The sequence below is a fragment of the Pelophylax lessonae genome (assembly GCF_965119305.1).
Source record: "Pelophylax lessonae genome assembly, chromosome: 3".
NCBI classification, from domain to species: domain Eukaryota; kingdom Metazoa; phylum Chordata; class Amphibia; order Anura; family Ranidae; genus Pelophylax; species Pelophylax lessonae.
In genome coordinates, this window is record NC_138770.1 from 579,976,314 (window position 1) to 579,992,035 (window position 15,722).

The 15,722-nt window shown below is 42.7% G+C and overlaps 1 protein-coding gene across 1 annotated transcript in view; it reads left to right on the top strand.

Moving 5' to 3' along the window:
- Nucleotides 1-15,440, top strand: part of LGALSL (galectin like) — a 76,525-nt gene extending 61,085 nt beyond the window's left edge. The window contains exon 5 of the mRNA XM_082251718.1: nt 15,064-15,440. Coding sequence (XP_082107844.1) covers nt 15,064-15,207 — 144 coding nt within the window. The 3' untranslated portion in view covers nt 15,208-15,440. The remainder of the gene's footprint in view (nt 1-15,063) is intronic.
- The last annotated feature ends 282 nt before the right edge of the window (nt 15,441-15,722 follow it).

A 15,722-nucleotide genomic window follows, 5' to 3' on the forward strand; every position in this document is an offset into this window, starting at 1 on the left:
ACACATTCAACCCTCTGATTACCCAAGATGTTAACCCCTTCCCAACCAGTGTGATTAGTACAGTGACAGTCTAGAGCAGTGATGGCAAACCTTGGCACCCCAGATGTTTTGGAACTACATTTCCCATGATGCTCATGCACTCTGCAGTGTAGTTGAGCATTATGGGAAATGTAGTTTCAAAACATCTGGGGTGCCAAGGTTTGCCATCACTGGTCTAGAGTATTATGCCTGATCACTGTAATAGTGTCACTGGTGATGTTAGTGGCAGTTAGTCAGTTCCGATTTAATGTCAGTTAGTTTTAGATTGTCCGCTGCACTATCACAGTCCCGCTACGAGTCGCTAATTGCAGCCATTACTAGCATATAAAAAAATATAAGAAATAATTACAGTATGAATCCCATAGTTTATGCGCTATAACTGTCACACAAACCAATTAATATACACTTATTGTCAGATTGCCCACTACACTATCACAGTCCCATTATAAGTCACTGATCCGCGCCATTAGTAGTATAAAAAAAAAACATTCCAATATTTTTACCATGATTTGTAGAAACTATATCTTTCACGCAAATGAAACATGTAGCAGAATACTTTTTAGTCATAATGTAATGTAAGAAATTTGATTTTTTTTTTATTTTATTGGGTATGTTTTATAGCAGAAAGTAAACAATATTTTTTTTTTTTCAAAATGTTTGGTATTTTTTGGTTTATATAATACAAAAAAAAATAAACCCAGAGATGGTCAAATACCACCAAATGAAAGCTCCATTTGGGAATAGTGTTGCGTGAGGGTTCAATTGCCAGTTAAAGTAGCGCAGTGCCAAATAGCAAAAAAGTCTCTGGTTATGAAGGGGGTAAAAAAAGGGGGGTTTGTATATCCAAATCTAGGGACTGTGAGCAGATTGCAATAACCGGCAGTAATCAGAGAATATGTTTCACTTTTTTTCTCTGCTGCAAAAATGGCAACAACTGCCCTCTAGAAATAAAGGTCAAATGTTGGTGTGCAATTTCAGGGGTCTTCAAACTATGGCCCTCCAGTTGTTCAGGAACTATAATTCCTATCATGCCTAGTCATGTCTGTGCATGTCAGAGTTTTACAATGCCCCATGGGATGTGTAGTTCCTCAACAGCTGGAGGGCCGTAGTTTGAGGATCCCTAATCTACATAACCATCACAATCTAGTAACAACCATTTTCTATAAGGCTGCATTCACATGTCAGCGTATGATCGCGGGCAGAACCGCCGCGGTTCCCCCCGCGATTCGGAGATTTATTGCAAATCGCGGGACGCCTAGCGTTGCCCGTTGATTTGCAATAGCCCCCCAAACGCTGAGCGATGTTGCCGCGATTTACGCCCGCCGAATTGCGGCAACATCGCGCAAACAAAATCGCGGGACGCAATACGCTCCAAAGAAGCTCTTGTACTTTTTTGGAGCGTATTGCGTCCCGCGATTTTGTTTGCGCGATGTTGCCGCGATTCGGCGGGCGTAAATCGCGGCAACATCGCTCGGCGTTTGGGGGGCTATTGCAAATCAACGGGCAACGCTAGGCGTCCCGCGATTTGCAATAAATCTCCGAATCGCGGGCGGAACCGCGGCGGTTCTGCCCGCGATCATACACTGACATGTGAATGCAGCCTAACAGTACTATTTGAATTCCCTTTATAATGATATTTGTGAAAGTCTATTTTATGTAGCATTTTAACAATATGTACAGTATGGCAAGTTGTAGAGATGGCACTCTGCATGGCCCTATGATATTTGCCCTATGTGTCATTCATCTCTACGTGGGTGTTAGAACAAGGATATAGAGCAGGAGGAATTTGTAATTTCAGTGCGTTACTTGAAAGAATTTTAGAAAAAAACTATAATTGCTGATGCAAATAATTTCTTCAGAACATTGCTTCGCCCAGGGCCGAATTTAGCTTTCAGAGAAGCATGGTTGCATTGGAACGGTACCTGTAAAAGCTATTTATAATAAGCTTCTTCTTTCATCTCAAAGAAATAACACTAGCTTATTTAAATTTTTGCTATTTTTATATATTTTATATTATTACAATCATTAAAAAAAAAAAAAATGAAAACCACCTTTTCCTGCATGTTCAATCCAGATTTCCCTTGCAAAATTTAACTTGCTTCCTCTGAGCCCAGGTGGTCCTGTACTCGCCCCAGGCTGTGACTAGACAGTGAAAGGAGAGGCAGCACAGCAATCTCTATGACATCCTGCGCTCCCTTCCAATCAACATTCTTCTTGTCAGCAAAAAAAAAAAAAAAACTCATTGACTCTTTGGGGGAGATTTACTAAAACTGGAGATTGTATAATCTGGTGCAGCTGTGTATGGTAGCCAGGAAGCTTCTAGCTTCAGCTTGTTCAATTAGGCTTTGGCAATACAACCTGGAAGCTGATTGATTTCTATGCAGAATTGTACCAGATTTTGCAAGCTCCAGTTTTAGTAAATAACCCCCTTTGTGATGCTTCTTCCATTTACGATCCTGCCCTGCTGTACAGGGACTTAAATTCAGGTACCTACACTACTTGCATGTGAAAAATACATTTATTTATGCATTAACGATCACAGAACTGCATTAGATCTGCCGAAAGGTCAGCTTTAATTTAATGGCTCTTTCAGGGTTCACAGTGAAGTGCAGTGCCCTCTGAAGAGCGATCTGTGTTTAGATGATTTACCCATAAAATGCAGCACTGCCGCACTGCAATTGCACCCTGAGTTAAAATTGTGCAGCCATGAAGCAAAGCATTAAATACAAAAACATAATTTTTGCTAATAATAATGTTCACCAAGTAAGTGCAAAATTGAAAATGAATAATAAAAAATAATAAAAGTCCACTTTAAGTGCATATGATGAAAAGCAAATAGAACAATATCGGTTCTAAAGACAACCGTTCACAGACACATCCCTGGAAAACATATATAGCAAGGACAAGAAAGGAGGGAAGGGTGCCAAAAGTTCTCACATCCAAAGAAGATAGGAGGATTGGCTCACCCACCACCTTCTACAAGTGAGATTTTATAGGCTGAGAGGTTGTCATCAAATATCATACAACATACTTTGTATAAAAAAGATACAACTTTATTAAATTCATCAAAAATAGAGAATAAAAGCACAATGTGCATATAAACACATGAATTTTACATCCATAATATGTTTGTCATGTCCATGAATAGAAACAGGATACTTGGTATGTCCTAGGCGTTTCACTGAGCGATTAGGCTCCTATAGTAGCTTCTTCAGGGACCAAGTTGAACGTTCATATTACTGTTTCTAAAAACCTTTTAGACAGACCACCGCAGATTATGCTGGACATAACAAGATAAAGATGCCATGGTGTGGAAATATCGACCAAAGATGTAGTCCCACAAGGGTAATGGACACCAGAAGGGTGGCCCATCCCATAGGGAGATGCCCGATTGACGGGCACTGGACTGATCCTACGTCCTATAGGGGTCCTATCCAGACACATAGAGCAGAGGAACAAGTAGGAAGTAGTGGTCTCCACAGGTGTGGGTCATGAAGAGGGCAGAGAAATATGAGTCCTCCATCTAAGTCTGGCGTGTCCAGGGAGCCCCGTCCCCATGCTATATATGCATATGATAAGAGTAACAGTCCCAATCCAATAATGCATACACCACTGTGTAATAGAGGATGTCTATTTCAGAGAGATTCCAAATTCACCTTCACCAGTATAGGGGAAGGACTCCCACCAGAATGAATGGACTCTATTACATAGTCAGACCAGCCTGTAAACTTTACCCAAATTTCAATCCACGTATGGCTAGCTTATAGTAAGTATTCATCTCCTAGGCTAACAAGCATTTATCCCTTTCAGTGTTGTAAAGATAATTCTGATAAATTGTTGGAGTTGGACTTTAAGGATTCCCAATTAGGGAGATAAGTTACAAAAAAAACTAAAACTTAGAATTACTATCCAAAGTTGACTCAACTGCCAGAGCCTGATTAAAGGCCGTATTGCAGTGCGTAGTCGTAGTCATTCATGCCATGGGAAATTTCAGTTCTAAAATTATCTCCCCATTCCTCTGCCATGTCAAGAAAGTTGACAGTGAGCTGAATATGACCATACATAGGCAGTCAAGAATGTACCAGTGACTTAGTGATATTGAATATTTGCCTCCACCCAGATCAGATTCAGATGAATCTTGGACAACATGCCTAAAAAAGACAGTGGCCCGTTACTGTTGGAGCATTTTGTATTGATGTCAGTTGAAAGCGCAAGTTCCCTGCTTTCCGCTGCCTCTTACTGACTGGGTTTGGAATTGGGAATTCTGAATTAAAGGGGAACTATGTTTTTTTTTTTTTATTAGTGAGCACATATTATTATAGTCTACTTTTTGTAGACTGGCCACATACGGCAGGGTGGATTAGCTGCTATAATTTCCCAGACTTCTGCTTAATAACTGTTAATATATTAGCCAGTCTAGACTTGCATTGTAAGGAGGAGCAGTAAAGGCCTGTTTGCACATAACGAGCGGAGTTAACACGAGCGGCACCATAGGTTTTACCATAGCGCACTGTTAATTGTTGCGTATGTGCATTGGCATTCATTTTGAATGGGAACCACAACTCACATACAGAACACACCTGTGCTACAGTGCGCAGTGGTGGACATTTATGGATGCAGTTTCATTTTTTTGTAGTACATAAGCTTTCAATAATAATCTGCCAATTCAAGCATGTGGGCTTGCTTTGCAAATTTGTTGCCCGCGTTTCACTCTGATTGGGCTTAGTCGGGTGGCATTTGAGCGGCGCTTTTTTCACATGTGGTCTGCCACTTCGGCTGCCACATTGGTCACATGATCATTACTAGAGACTGGGAGCTGTCTTTGACAGCACGGTCACTGTGCTGGGAGCGCACAGTGAGCATACTTTCAGCACAGATGGACACTTATTCTCAATAGCATATTAAACCTACAGTATATACAACCCCACTTCCAAAAAAGTTGGGATGCTGACACCAATTTCAAAATTACCTTTTGTTTTCCTTAAAATTGTACATTTTCTCAGTGTGAACATTTGACATGTTTTCTATTTTCTATTGTGGGTTTATGAGATTTGCAAATAATTGAATTCTGTTTACATGTAGATTTTACATTGTCCCAACTTTTTTGGAATTGGGGTTGTATTTAAAGAAACACATTGCACTATAATGCCCCGTTCACACCTGAGCGATTTTCTGTTTGTAGCATGTAGCTCTATAATGCTCAACAAGCCAAATCCCATTCATTTCAATGTCCCCTGTTCACATCTCAGCATTCTGTCCCTGGAAGCAAAACGCCTGAAGCTTAAAAAAGTACATGAGCTTATTTTTTTTGCAGATTACAAGCGTTTTTGGCCCCATAGACTTCAACAGAAACACCTGACTTGAGCGTTTTACAAGTTTTTTTTTTTATGAGCATTGTACCCCTTAAACAGCAGCTCTCCATCCCTTATTTCCTCATCCTCTCCTCCCCCTAGTGCTTTCTATTGGCTAAACAACAATGCTTGAGGCTGTAAAAAGCTTTTGATATGCTTCTAAAATGCTGTAAAGCTGCAAAAAAAACACATAAAAATTGCCTGAAAAACGCCAGTAAATCGATATGCTCAGGTGTGAATGGAGCCTTATGTGCAGCAGCTGCAGTTACACCATACAGGCTAGGGGCAGATAAATTCAAGGGAAAATATAGTCTTTTCAATGCTTCTGTTAGATTTACATGTACAGTATATCAGTTTAATGTAAATAATATATCTAGGGATCGACCGATTTATCGGTGAGGTCGATAATCAGAGGCCGATATTCACTTTTTTTGAAGTATCGGTAACGGCCACAAACTTGCCGATATGACCAATATTTCTTCAAGTGGTTGTACCAGGGGTACAGCTAGAGGCATCACCCCGATACCGTTGTTCAGAGCCAACAGTCGGCTTTCTTGTAATGACAACCAATGTGGCTGACCAGCTGCTCGATTGTCATTACAAGGAGCGGGAGGGGACGTCACCCCCTTCTGCCGCCTTCCGCGGCTCGCCCGGGTCTCCCGTTCCACGAAACTCCAAGGCTATAATGAATGTGCTCAGGTTGGATTCAGGTATTGAATTCCCTGAAAACTAGTTGTTGTCAGGATGGTGTGTAGCAAGGTGTCATCTGTTTTCCACACTTGTGGCTGTTTTACCACAAAAAATTCGAAAATTCGAAAATTACAACTCCCCGCCATTGTTGTCCTATGAACAAGCCTCATATAGGGTGTCAAAAATTGCGTGGACAAGCAGAAGCTTCAGATTTTGTTTTTAAGAGGATACATGTAATGTCTACGTGCAATGCCATGTGATTGACTTTAAGTGACACCTCCCATACCCCTGATGAAAGAGAGTTTTTTTTGTTCTCTGAAACGCGTCAGGTAGAGGAAGTTACAACTTCATCATCGCATCCTTCACAGTTGGTGTATTCGCAGTCCATCATAATATGTACACATTGTGTCATGTGAACATTGTCATTTGTGTCATTGTGGACATTTTTTGTATATGTAATAACCAATTTTTTTAACATGTATTAATAAAATATATAATTTTTTATAAACATTTTTTCATTTGTATGATCAAACATAAAAGTGCTTAAAAAGTCCCAATATTCAGGGGAAACAATTTTGTATAGTACGCACACTATGACATAAACCTGCAGGGGGGGGCCATAAAAAATAAAAAAAGAAATCAGTAGAGTTTACTACCGCATTAGACAAACAGATGTTTTGCTCTACAATTCTTTTGTATGGTAGGAGTGCTTATATAGGAAGTAAGCTCTCCTAATATGGATTTGGAAGCATTATAGGATTACTGCCCAAGTCTAATACTTTGTTGTCGCCGCTGTATCCTGTAAAATAGGATAACAAATATATACTAAACAACTTCTCACAGGCTTATAAAGAGACGAGATACTGCATGTTCTGTCAGGGGTTCTATTATCAACACATGCTAAAGGTCTCTGAGCTTCAGGACTTAGGCTCCATGTACACGGGACGCTGGAAATGGCCGTTTAGGAGCAGTTGGGCGTTTTTTTCAGAAGCCCCTGAACCCATCTACATTTTATCTTATCTGTCCATGTACACCAGGTCGTTTACAGTCATTTGCAGGCAGTTGCGTTCAGGGACTGTTTTTAGAACGCATTTATTTGCGTTCGAACGTGTGTTTCCCGGCGTTTCAAACGCGTCCGAACGCGTCTGAACGCGTCCGAACGCGATGACCCGCGTTTAGCGTTCGCGTTTTTTCATTTTAAAGGGGAATAATTTTTTTGACCTCTAGGAACGCTTCTAAACGCAAACGCCTGCAAACGCTGCTAAACGCCCGCTAAACGCGGGTACAAACGCGACCGAACGGACGTTTCAAACGTCCTAAAAATTCCAGCATTCAAAGGGACTTTTAACAACGTCCCGTGTACATGGAGCCTAAAGGTGTCCATGCATGGATAGAAATTCGGCCTCTTCAGCAGGCACTGGGTGAATTTCAATCTATGTATGGGCAGGCTGGTTGTACACATTTACATCTATCGATTGACTTGTGTACAAGCAGCCTGTCGAGTTTTTCCCGAACGATCAGTGCCGGTGTTCTATAAGAGTACCGCTACCCATCAGAAATTGCTTATTGCGCATACGCTATGCGTTCCAACATGGCCGCCCTGCGTTTTAATAGGTTTCCTAATCTGACAGAACATGAAGGCGGCAGCGGACATCTTCCTACACCCAAGCAACTCTTCAATTGCATACTTATTTTATCAGTTAACTCACCTTCTATACTGAAATAGACTAATTCACTGCGACCGAGTAAAATAGTCTATTTCACTATATAATCAGTTTGGCGCTGAGCAGTGCGGGGTGTAGCAAGATGGCCGTTGCCACCTTCTACCTGCAGGCTTGTCGCTGTATTTATTATAATACTAATAATAATTTATTAATAAAAATGTCATACTGTATTTCAGTATATACGGTGAGTTTGCTGCTAAAATAAGTGTGAAATTGAAGACTTGCCTGGGTGTAAGAAGATGTCCGCTGCTGCCTTTGTGTTCTGTCAGATTAGGAAACCTATTGGAATGCATAGCGGCCATGTTGGAACGCATGGCGCATGCGCGGTAAGCATTTTTTGCTCAGAACATCACTTCCGTTACATTTTCTGATGGGTAGCGGTATTCTAACAGGACAGCGGCAGCTTTAGCCGGTAGGACTGATCATTGTGTTCTGACGGCAGAGAAGTCTCCCTGCCGTCAGAACACAATAGCACGGCAGGAGTGATTCCCTCATTCACATTGAATGTGCAGCTAGGAGAATCCGGTCATTTTATTTTTTCCATTTAATCTGCTGGTTGAACAAAAAAAAAAAAGATCATTGTATGGGCTGCCTAAGAGATTCCCTGAGGTCAGACAGTTGCTGCCCAAGCAGTTTCCTGATGCTGCTAGTGTGAGTGAGCACCGCTGTAAACATCGGAGATCAGTATTTGTTTACATTGTTCTTAAAGTGAAAGTAAACCCTCCTATCGTTTGTAGCCAAGGAAGCTGCCATCATGGCCTCTGTTTAATCTGCAACTGCCATGATGCTGAACATGTGATCAGTTATCACACCAGCCATTGGATGGCTTGACAGTTTGGTTAAGAGCACAAACAATGTGACAGTAATGTACAGCAGTGCAATGCGGTGCTGTACAATGCCATGCGATTCAGCATGGTGTACTGTGATACAATGCACTTCATCATAACACGCTGCAGCGCAGTCCTAGCCTGCGTTGCAGTGAGAATGGGGCACATAGGAAACAGTTGTTTCCTGTGTGTCCTTGTGGTGACAGATGTTTTACAATGTGGTACAACGTCTGTCTGCGCAGTATGTGTTAATTCACCCTAAAGCTCAATTCAGGACTTCTCTATAAAACATAACTAAACCCAAGAAAATGAAATACAGTAAAACCTTGGATTGCGAGCATAATTCGTTCCGGAAGCATGCTTGTAATCCAAAGCACTCTTATATCAAAGCAAATTTCCCCATAAGAAATAATGGAAACTCAGATGATTCGTTCCACAACCATTTATTCATAAGTCCTTCAGTTTATAGTCCATATAAAAAGATTATAGCATTGCGATAGGTTATATAACCATAAAATGTCCATCCACAAATAGCCCCTTCCACAAGGGGATTAGAAGCAAAATCCAGTAGGAGCTACAGAGTATCAAAGAGAAGAGAGGCGCCTCTAAGTGTAGCAATATGGTTCCATTTAATGAAGGTACAACATTTAGCAACTCACATGGTTAATGAATAAAACAGGCACATCTAAGTATGCAGGCATCCGGGGTAAAGCTGTCCACATAGACTATCTTCTGCACCACCGGCTGCCAGTCTGTAATCCTGACCGGGAAGACCACCCTGCAGTAAAGGGATCTGAAAGCGAGGGGCAGCATGGAAGGGATGACATAGATGGCGGTGCGGAGGATGGTCTATGTGGACAGCTTTAGCCTGGATGCCTGCATACTTAGATGTGCCTGTTCCAAACATCAACCATGTGAGTTGCTAAATGTTGTACCTTCATTAAATTTAACCATATTGCTACACTTAGAGGCGCCTCTCTTCTCTTTTATACTCAGCTGTGACTTGAGGCTACTTGTATATCAAGACATCGCTTGTAAACCAAGTCAAAATTTATTTGAAAATTTTGCTTGTCTTGCAAAGCGCTCTTAAACCAAGTTACTCTCAAACCAAGGTTTTACTGTACATTGCAGCTTACAATCCCAAGATGTGGTTGCATAAGTGTCCTTTTTTTCTAGCTAAGGACATTTTCAGCAAATACAGAAAATACCTGTCAGTCTTGCCAGGAATGCAGTGTCCTTGTCACTTCTTGTGAGCTGCACAAATAATATCTTCCTTTGTAATAAAGACGAAAGGAGACAGATATGTTTGTAGTTCCTACCCAGGGAGCAGCCTAGAATGACAACCATTGCTCCCTCCATGGATACAGTGGATGAGCAATGTAGCCACCTAAGGACAGGGAGTGTGATATTTACAGCATTACTAGAGGAAAATAAAGTAAAATAAGCTTAAAGAAGAAGTATAGGGAAAGCTATTTTGGCTATACTCCTCCTGGGGATCACAGGAGTGTAGTTCGTTCTGCACTCCTGGAAACCGTTTTCAGCTGAAATCACAGAGCGGATCTAGGCTTTAAAAAGATCCCGAGCATATGGATCCCCCCCAGACCAGCAGCTGCTTTTGCGTTGGGGGTGAATTGGGAGAACGTGCTAGGAGGGGTGATTTAGGGGGAATTTGTGCTGCGGGATGGGGATAGAAGATTTGTGCTAGGGGGGAATTTGTACTAAGAGGAATTTTCATTTGGAATGAAGATTTGGGGGAGGATTTGTGCTAGGAGGAGGGATTGGGGGGGGGGGATTTCTGCTCAGAAGGGAGGGGTAGGGGATATGAGTTAGGAGGGGAATGGGGGGGATTTGTACTGGAAGAGGGGGAATTTTTGTTTGGTGGAGAATTCTGGCTTGCAAAGGGAATTTATGCTTGGGGGTATACATGCAGATTAGTGCTCACATAATTTTTTGATTTTTGCTGACACATAATACATTTTGGGAAGAGGGGGGGGGGGGGCGCAATTTGGCATCTTTGCCCTGAGCGCTAGATGCCCTGTCCCGGCACTGTTGTCAATGGTATATTTAGCAGGAGAATAAATATAGAGAATCAAATAAAAGAAGTTCATTTTTAGGATGTGCATACTCTTTAAAGTGTTAGTTCACCTCATACAGAAAAAAGTGAAAACGTGAATTACCACTGTAGATCCTCACAAATTGCCCCCCTTTCCCGGTCACTGCTGTACTGTCAGTGCCCACGAGCTGGTCCAGGGGTCCGGGATTTGAAATCCCCGCTCTTCCTCCTCTTCTCTGTGCAGTGTTTCTGGGACAGACCAGATCAGTTCTGATTGGTTGGTGCCTGCACAGTGAATCTCTGGTCCGTGCTGGAAGTGCTGCACAGAGAAGAGCAGGACTTTAAATCCCCAGATCGCTGAATGAACTTACACTTTAAGAGCTAGTAGCCCAAGCTGTAAATTATAAACGGTGGGCATTTAAGAAGGCCTGTGTGTATCAAAGAATGTAAAAATATCTGGGATCCAGATGTGACCGTTTAAAAGGCCCAGAAAACTGCAGAGCACTGAATAAACTGCTAAACTTTCCACATGTTCTTCACATCTTTTCCCCCTCCACTCAAAAAAAACACATCTCTGACCAGACCAAGCAGTGATCAGAAGATTTCTGTACTGCTCTGTTGTGTACACAAGGAAGAACCTGGCTAGCTGGCCGAACAGGATAATCATGTATAAATGAATGTACTATTCAATGTTGGTATGACTGCACTGAAGGCTGTACATTGGATCACTAGCTGTCATAGTAGGCAACTCCGCCCTAGGTGGATACAACTGTCTTTGGCCTTCTATATCTGCTGGGGGCATCATTGGCAGCATTTGAGGCCTCATGCACACTGTGGTAGGCCTCATGCACACTGTGTTATGTGGTAGGCCTCATGCACACTGTGTTATGTGGTAGGCCTCATGCACACTGTGTTGTGTGGTAGGCCTCATGCACACTGTGTTATGTGGTAGGCCTCATGCACACTGTGTTATGTGGTAGGCCTCATGCACACTGTGTTATGTGGTAGGCCTCATGCACACTGTTGTGTGGTGGGCCTCATGCACACTGTTATGTGGAAGGCCTCATGCACTCTGTTGTGGTAGGCCTCATGCACACTGTGGTAGGCCTCATATACACGGTGTTATGTGGTAGGCCTCATGCACACTGTTATGTGGTAGGCCCCATGCACACTGTGTTATGTGGTAGGCCCCATGCACACTGTGTTATGTGGTAGGCCCCATGCACACTGTGTTATGTGGTAGGCCTCTTGCACACTGTGGTAGGTCTCATGCACACTGTGGTCGGCCTCGTGCACACTGTGGTCAGCCTCATGCACACTGTGGTAGGCCTCCTGCCCACTGTGTTATGTGATATGCCTCATGCACACTGTTATGTGGTAGGCCTCATGCACTCTGTTATGTGGTAGGCCTCATGCACACTGTGGTAGGCCTCATATACACAGTGTTATGTGGTAGGCCTCACAGTGTGCATGAGGCCTACCACATAACACAGTCTGCATGAGGCCTACCTCATAACACAGTGTGCATGAGACCCACCACAGTGTGCAAGAGGCCTACCACATAACACAGTGTGCATGATGCCTAACACAGTGTGCATGATGCCTAACACAGTGTGCATGAGGCCTACCACAGTGTGCTAGAGGCCTAACACATAACACAGTGTGCATGAGGCCTACCACATAACAGTGTGCTTGAGGCCTACCACATAACACAGTCTGCATGAGGCCTACCTCATAACACAGTGTGTTTGAGACCCACCACAGTGTGCAAAAGGCCTACCACATAACACAGTGTGCATGATGCCTAACACAGAGTGCATGAGGCCTACCACAGTGTGCTAGAGGCCTATCACCGTGTGCTAGAGGCCTACCACAGTGTGCATGAGGCCTAAGACATAACACATTATGCATGAGGCCTACCACATAACACAGTGTGCATGAGGCCTACCACAGTGTGCATGAAGCCTAACTCTTGCATACTGTGTTAGGCCCCATGCACACCGCATGTTTTTATCGTGGCTGTTAGCGTGTCCATACACACATAGGTTTTTAGAGGCAGAAAAAAAAAAAACACAGCCAGTGCGTCCAGATTCAGCAGCGTTTTAGCAGAAATAAAACGCTTGACGTGCATAATTGTGTGTGAGCATGTCTAAATGTGTTTTAACGGTAGGCGCATAAATTCATTTTAATGGCCAGAATAAATCATTTTCCTGCTCAATTAAATGAATTAACACCCAAGTGCTTGATACACCTAAACACATTTACAAGCGTCAAGGGTTTTTTCTGCCAAAAGCTCTGCTGCCAGGGGGAAAGGTTTCTAGGAGAGATGGCAAAACATTCTGTGTGCATGAGGCCTAACTGGTAGATTATTTTACCCTGTGAAGGTTCTTCCTTAGGATTGAGACATTTTCTTCAGTATAGCAAGGTGAGAGACTCCATGGAAGCAAGGAAAAGCCCATTTTGTATTTTAATGTTAATAAAATGATCTTTCCATTAAAATCTAAAGCTGCTATAATTTTCTAAAATGGTTAAAAATTCAGTGTTCTACAACCTGGAGGCATTCTGTACACATCGGTTTTCTGGGTCTGAAAGTTCTGTGTTAAGGAAATACGTCAAACATGCATGCGTGTATGAATGCAATAAAGCATTACCCGAGTACAAGCTCGTATGGCCATTCACACATACACCCTGCAACAGTGTGCAACATATGCAGTTTCATATGCAGATTTTATTGTAATTGGATGATGATCATGTTGTCTATACAGACTTTAAATTGGTGTTAAACCCAAATATGAACATTTGTAACTGTAAAAACGTGCTTTTAGTAGCTTTTTCCATTGGCGTTACTGCACGTTTAGACGTGTTGGGTTTTAGCAGCGTTTTTCTGCCTCTATTCAAAATCAATGGTTGCCTATGAGCCGCCTTTGATACGGCTTTAAGCCCATTGATTTGAATAGAGGTTGCATCCGACTTCCGCACTCTGAGGACCCAAAGCATCTTGTCACCATGTTGATGTACCCCATACTCTTTCACATGGGGGGGCGTGATCTGAGGGCCCCCTTGTTACAGGGTGCGTCCAGATTCCGATAAGTCCCCTGCCCGCAGACCCCCACAACCACTGCCCAGTGTTGTCAGGAATAGGCCCTTGTCCCCATTAACATGGGGACAAGGTGCTTTGGGGTGGGGGGGGCGGAGCCCCCTCTGCCCCAAAGCACCCACCTCCCCATGTTGAGGGCGTGTGGCCTGGTATGGTCCAGGAGGGGGTGGGGCCACTCGCTCGTCCCCTCCCCTTTCCTGATCTGCCGGGTTTTTTTTGCATGGGGTTCCCCTCAAAATCCATACCAGACCCAAAGGGCCTGGTAAGAAACCTGGGGGGGGGGGACCCCCACGCCGTTTTTTTTTCCATTTTGCCGTGGAGCTCCCACTCAGAGCGCAAGTCGCACCACAAGTCAGATCATAATGATCTGACTTGGATGCGACCTCCTTTCAAATCAATGGGCTCCCATAATGAACCATTGATTTTCACATAGAAAAAAATTGTATGACGTTAAACAACGTTTAGCAGCCTTTAGCAGCGTCAGACGTTTTTACAGCTGTAATGCCGGTTCTCAGAACGCACTGGCCCTGGGTTTTTTTTGCAGCTTGAAAACACTTATGCCACTTACAGCTTCAAAATGTCTGTGTGTGCATAAGGCCATAAAATAGGGGCGTTTTGAAGCTGCAAAAAAAAAAATGTCTGACGCTCCTAAAAGCAGCTGTAAAAAAGCCCTGTGTGCTTGAGGCCTTATTGTTAGTTAAGTCCATCCAATTCTGCTAGTACATCTGACACTACCTTTTCCCCAGACTGACAATGCTGCTGTCCAAAGGTATCTCCATTGCTCTTCTATCCAGGGAGGAGTCAACCCAAGATGGGAAATATGTTGCTGACCAGAATATCAGGTGAAAAATAGCCTAAAAAAAACTGAATGCAGCCATCACAATAAAGGATTGGTACTCAGCAGACGCATCTAGAAAATAAATAGAAGGAAGGTTTCCATATTGGTTTTGTTCCCCCTTGGTAAAGCCTGTGCCAAAGGCAGGTAATATTGAGGTCAGATTTCACCACCACAACCAAACAGCTTATAATGTTGCAATGTCATAGGAAAAAATCCATAAGCCACACATTATGAAGCAGACTCATGTGCATGAAGTGAGATGAATGGCAGCCTCAGCTCAGACTTCAGCCAGGCCTCCAACGCGTATCGCTCGGGGCCTTGGAGCTTAATTATGGGGAGCCTGTGCCAAAGGCACCTAATATTGAGGTCAGATTTCACAGTTACACGCAAACAGCTTGCAATGTTGGCCATCATCAATAACGCATTCATTATCTTTTCTTGTAGGTGGAGATACTCTGCGAACATCCACGTTTCAGGGTATTTGTCGATGGACACCAGCTTTTTGACTTTTATCATCGTGTTGAACTTCTATCTGCTATTGATACTGTAAAGATCAATGGAGACCTCCAGCTTACTAAACTTGGTTGACGTCTACGAAGAGTTTTATGTCACTATTGAACTGTCAGCAGGCACTCCAGGACCTACAAGAAAACAGATCTCACTCCCTCTTCAGTGATCTTGTGTCATCTCTGTAGGACTGCAGGACAATAGAGTCACCGTCACCCATTTTGTTTTGGTATATCAGAGGTGGCTGTTTGTAAATCAGATTCTAATGACTTGGATCACATTTTGTCATAATTCATCGGATCATTTTATCATTATATCAGTCTTTTTTTTTTTATTTAAGTTGCACAAAGATGTCTTTTTGGAGTTAATTTTTCCTTTCTACATTATCATCATCTTAACTGCCATTATGGGTTTCCTTGAAAAAGCCAATCAATAAGGGGAACATTTTTCATGGGACATTTAAATCTAAGCTATCAGGAAGATTTGTCAATGTGTAGGTGCTTCTCTTAATATTAAACTGTTTCTTACATTACTTGTATGTACAGTACAATGTTCAGGATGGGTAGCAGCGTATTTAAGGGCTAGGTATAGTATTT